The following is a 5,375-nucleotide window of genomic DNA, read 5'->3' on the forward strand; positions in this document are numbered from 1 at the left end:
CAGGAATTTACTAAAGGCAACCCAAGGAAGCTGAAGCTCCACCTCTATTAGTAACCCTGCAAGCAATCCTGATCCAGAGGTGCAAGTATGCTCCACAGTACAGAGTCTCTTCCACCTGTGTGTGCCCTGAGCACTGGCATGCCCATGATGGAGATACTTTCTCTGTCCCCAAGGTTGGGCAAACAGTGGCACCAGAGATGCTGGGAAGCTCTGACTGGCAGCCTGTGCTTACAGAGGATAGAAACTCCTGTCTTGGGGGAACATGCTGCTGTGCTTCCAGTGCACACAGCACATGCAGATCTCTAGCAAATGCAGGAGTGTCAGGACTATATTTTACACCTGTGCAGAAGCATCTACTTCTGTTCCCACTCCATGCACTGGAAATATCTGGATTCCAGGTATGCTTGGCACAGAAAGCCAGAGGAGAAAGTTTTGCTCCCACCCTCACCAGACTCTGTGTAATCACTCCATGATAGCAGGTAGAGGAAGAGTTTCCAGTTCATTGTGTTTGATAAATGCTCACTTAGTGCAGACCTTCCAGGCTGTTGCACATAATCAATAATCAATCACAGGCAAAGACAGAAAGTAGATTCAATTAACATTAATAAAAAACCCTTGTAAGGACAGAGTAGCTCCATAAAAGCTGCTGCAAAAGACTGAGAAACAAGATTCCTGCCATGAGAGCTGCAGTAAACTGGTCATCTGCCCAGTCTTCCTAGACCTGGAAAGCAGCAAAGACATTTCAGGAGACGTGATTTAATCACTACTTCAGACAACTGTCTGAGATAAAATTCATTTGAAGCACTTTCCCTGTGTCTTGCTTTCAGATACATGATTACCCAGCAAGGGAAATTGTACCCATTAGTAGACATCCTCACAATGAAGTTGGAAAAGACAACGAAACAGACAATGAGTAAAGGGACACTGCTCCCTGGCTAGGTGACTTCTGCTGGGTGAAGTGGTCTCTTCTGTATTTTGTGCCTGTGGACTGAATTAGTATGTTCTTCACTTAGCCCTTACTTTGCAAAAATCAGTCTCAAAGTCAGAAATAACTGAGCCAGGGTTTTTCCTTCACCAAAGCTATGTTGAAGAGACAGTGCCTGAATGAGGAGTGAGGGTGAAGAAGAACCAGAGGCATATCCAAAATGGGCACGTGGCAAGAGATGAACAAGGAAACCAAAACCCAGCGCAGTCCCCCACTCCTTACCAGCTCATTTTCTTCACCTTCGTTGAGGAGCACACAGTGATCCTTCCAAAGCTTTTCCTCCATCTGCCCACGTTGTTTTCAGTCCTAGATACCCTTGTTGCTGGAGTCAAGCAACCTTGAGTGCAGTTACTGGCTTGAACTCAGGCCAGTGTTGAAGTCAGCTCTCATCACAGTCCTACTTGCTGCCTTTGAAAGCCTCACAGTGCACACGCTTCTTATTAGGCTCCCAGGAGAGGGAAGAAAATCCACCCTCACGTGTGAAGCCCTGAAATGCCTGGCTTATGTAAGCAGTGTGCTGCTCTGCCTTCCAGCTTGGCTGTGAGGTGGGACTGTCTGGAGCTGAGCTGCAGCAACAGAGGGAGGGCACCTGCAGTCCCCTGCAGGGGAGGTGACTCTGCTCAGGACTGGGAGGGAAATTGAGGCACAAGGCAAGGAGAAGGTGGGGCAGTGCCACAGCCCCATGCACAGCAGACCCAGAGCAGCCATGTTAGTACCAGGGACCACCTGCAGCACGTCTGAGAGAAGCACCTGCTGATTTGGATGAGGAGATAGAGTGCACCCTCAGTAAGTCTGCAGATAAGGTAAGTCTGACAGATAAGAAAAGTCTGACCCTCAGATAACTCTGACAGGAGGATGACCATGAGCCAGCAATGTGCCTTTGTAGCCAAGAAAGCCAATGGCATCCTGGGGTGCATTAGAAAGGGTGTGGTTAGTAGGTCAAGGGAGGTTCTCCTTCCTCTCTATTCTGCATTGGTGAGGCCGCATCTGGAGTATTGTGTCCAGTTCTGGGCCCCTCAGTTCAAGAAGGACAGGGAACTGCTTGAAAGAGTCCAGTGCAGAGCCGCAGAAATGATGGAGGGAGTGGAACATCTCCCTGATGAGGAAACGCTGAGGGAGCTGAGTCTCTTTATCTTGGAGAAGAGCAGACTGAGGAGAGACCTCATCAGTGTTTACAAATACATTAAGGGTGAGTGTCAAGAGGATGGAGCCAGGCTTTTTTCAGTGATGTCCAGTACAAGACAAGGGTCAATGGGTGCAAACTGGAACATAGGAGGTTCCACATAAACATCAGAAAAGACTTCTTTGCTGTGAGAGTGACAGAGCCCTGGAACAGGCTGCCCAGAGAGGTTGTGGAGTCTCCTTCACTGGAGACATTCAAACCCACCTGGACACGTTCCTGTGTGATGTGCTCTAGGTGATCTTTCTCTGGCAGAGGGGTTGGACTAGATGATCTTTTGAGGTCCCTTCCAACCCCTAGGATTCTGTGATTCTGTGATAAGGAGTAACTAACATAGATCCGGTACAGGGAGATCCTATCAAACTAAGAGAATTTCCTCCATGCCAGGGAGATGCTGCAGGGAACAAGAGACAAGCTGTTAATGTGGCACATTTAGGCTTTTGACAGAGCTCCTCCTGAGATACAAAGATACTGAGAAATAGGATTTTTCTATGATGGGCTGAAGGGTTGGACCCAAAGTAGGAGGTTCACTGCCCATCCTGTCACACAAAATATTCATGTTCTTGTTAGCAGCTTGGATAACAGGATGGATAGGACAAGTCAAAGGTGTTCATGACACTGAGCTGATGGAAGTGCCTGCTTTAAAGAAAAGAAACAATGTAGCAAGATTTTGAGATCCTAGCCTGATAGGCTGAAATGACCATATGAAATTCAGGAAAATGCTGCACTTAGTAGCTGGAGGAAGCATGAACAAAATGCAGAAGTAGTGGCCAAGCAGGTGTATGACAGAGAAAGAGATGTAGCCAACTGCAGGTTGTGTTTCCTCTTGCCAAAAGTGTGACTGTCATTCTGAGCCACAGTAAAAAGAGGTTGGTGAGATCTGTAAGATGGGAGGAAATTACTCCACTCAACTCACTGTCAGCAAGTCCTTGATTGGAGTTCAGCATCTCAGGAGGTGCCACCTAAGTGGCAAGAGACATGACCTTCGAGGAAAAGCTGAATAACTAAGTTTATTTAAACTAGAAATGAGAAGGCTGAAGGGAAACATAATAACTCCTATAATACACAAAAGACAGTCAACTGCTTTTTTTTTTTTTTCTCATATTCTTATTAGAGGCAAGAAGAAATCAGACCAATTTCTTGTTAGATTAAGCAGCTAGATTTTCAGAGTTAGTTTAGATATTCTATAGCTGTACCACCACAACACATCCTGTGCACTAATCCAGTATCCTGGAGAGGACAGTGGGTCAGTCTGTGAAGGACACTGCACTTATATAGCCTAATGCCTCCAGTACTGAGCCAAATCATGCCCAGAGAGCCCAGGGAAAGTGTGCTGCTCTGTGTGGTGCCCCTTTCAGCTGAGCACACACAAGGCAGAAAGAGCTGGGGAAATGCTCTAAAACATCACCAACCAGCAAAGCAAATAAAACATTAGGGAAAACAGTTGGATAAGGGCGCTTCAGAATTGCTTCTGGGTCCTGGTCCCGTCCACCTGGCACAAGCACCCACTGCTCTGGGCTTCTCATCTTAACAGGACAGACTGTTTTGGCACTCTCCAAAGGAGAATAATCAAGACAAACCTGAATTATAGCCTGTCTGAAAGCCCTTCTCTTCCCCATTCCATAGCACTGCCTAGGTGAAGCCCTCAGCATCAGCATGCACCTACAGGGCTGTGTATTATCCAGGGCAACATGGTGGGACAAAACCAAGCATCACTGAGGGGCTTCACAAGGAGATTTTTGTGTGATTCTTGCAGCTGGAGCTGAAACACACACTGCCTTGGCCAGGCACCTTGGCTGGATACTTCTATTAGTTATCTGCCAATCTCACCTGGCTGCTTCCCTGAGATAGGCAGAGGAGTGTGGGGAAGGCAGCTTGGACCACTTGGGTCTCTGACTTGGTTTTTGCAAGCACTGAAGGTGCATGGTTGAGTCAGGTACTTCAGAGAGCAAGAGAAAGGCAGTGAAGGAAAGGCAAGATCTTGTTCAGAGCTCTGCCTTTGCCACCACTTCCCTGAAACACCAGGCAAGGCCCCTGATTTGCAGCCTTTCCAGATGACAAGTCAAACCAGAAGGCTGTGTCTGCATCTTCACTGGACTGCTACGGAGAGGAAACTCTTCCAGAGAGTAATCCAGACCTCTTCAGTGCAACTCTGGCTTCGAATACCTGCTGGAGACACACAGATCCAGTCCCTCTTGAACTGCTTAGTCAAGAAACTGCAGTTCTTGGCATATTCTGAGTGGGGCAAATCTGAAGGGCAAAGAGCTCTCTGCCCACAGACACAGGAGGAGGAGGCACTGGGGGACAGGAGAGGGACGTGCTGGGGATACCTACCTTTATTGATCCTCTACATTTCACAATTTGAACTCTCCTTCTTTATTGGTGCACAAGTGCCCTCTTAATGCTGTTCAGGTCCTTTTTCTTCTTTGTGCACTTACCAAAGCTCTGGTTTTGCTCAAATATCAGATATCCATTTAGCTGTAAGGAAACATGAAGCTGTAGCCATGCCAAAAGGTACTTCTGAAGTATAAGGAAGAGAGCAAATAACCTACAGCAAGAAGTAAAATAGCACCCTCTGTCCACAAAGAAACAAAAAGACATTTATAATTAAATTTACATTCATTTCAGCGAACAGGGTAGGCTGTATTCAGTGGTATGTTAATCAAGTACAACATAGTCCAGTCAAATGAGCAATCTCTTCTCCCTAGAAGTGTAAAAGGCAGCTACAACAAGCATTTAATGTTTCTGGTATGTAACAACACAACGTACTTTCCAGTGTTCACAGCCCATGCCACAGACCACATGCTGGTAATACACCACTTGTTCCAGCTGCCCTCCAGGACATAGGGGTGACATTCCTCCTCTCTGTGCTGTTGAGGATTCTGTCAGTGTCCAGGGCACTTTCTCTGTGGCACAACTTGCTGACAGAGGAAGACAATCAGCCCTTGGCATGTGCTATACCAACACCTCCAAACTTTGGAGACAGTACCATGGTACCTTCAGCTCTCCAGAGGTATCTCCTGTCATCAGGACTTGGCCACCAAGCCTTGTACTGGGCAGTAGTACCTCATGTCCTCATGTTCTTCCCTGAATTGTGTGCTTGCTTAACTCCACAACAACGCAGCCACTGGGGCAGAAAGACCAGTCCAGTTGATGAATGCTTGTCTTGCTTAGAGCCTTGGACTCAAGCCATAGGCCAGCATGTCCACA

General features: G+C 47.1%; 1 protein-coding gene across 1 annotated transcript in view; it reads right to left on the reverse strand.

Annotated features, from left to right (window-relative positions):
• Positions 1 to 1,270, reverse strand: part of ATP13A5 (ATPase type 13A5) — a 31,249-nt gene extending 29,979 nt beyond the window's left edge. Inside the window, exon 1 of the mRNA XM_010000525.1 lies at positions 1,208 to 1,270. Coding sequence (XP_009998827.1) covers positions 1,208 to 1,270 — 63 coding nt within the window. The remainder of the gene's footprint in view (positions 1 to 1,207) is intronic.
• Positions 1,271 to 5,375: the final 4,105 nt, after the last annotated feature.

This window comes from Chaetura pelagica, unplaced genomic scaffold (genome assembly GCF_000747805.2).
Source record: "Chaetura pelagica isolate M959 unplaced genomic scaffold, ChaPel_1.0 scaffold20, whole genome shotgun sequence".
NCBI classification, from domain to species: Eukaryota; Metazoa; Chordata; class Aves; order Apodiformes; family Apodidae; genus Chaetura; species Chaetura pelagica.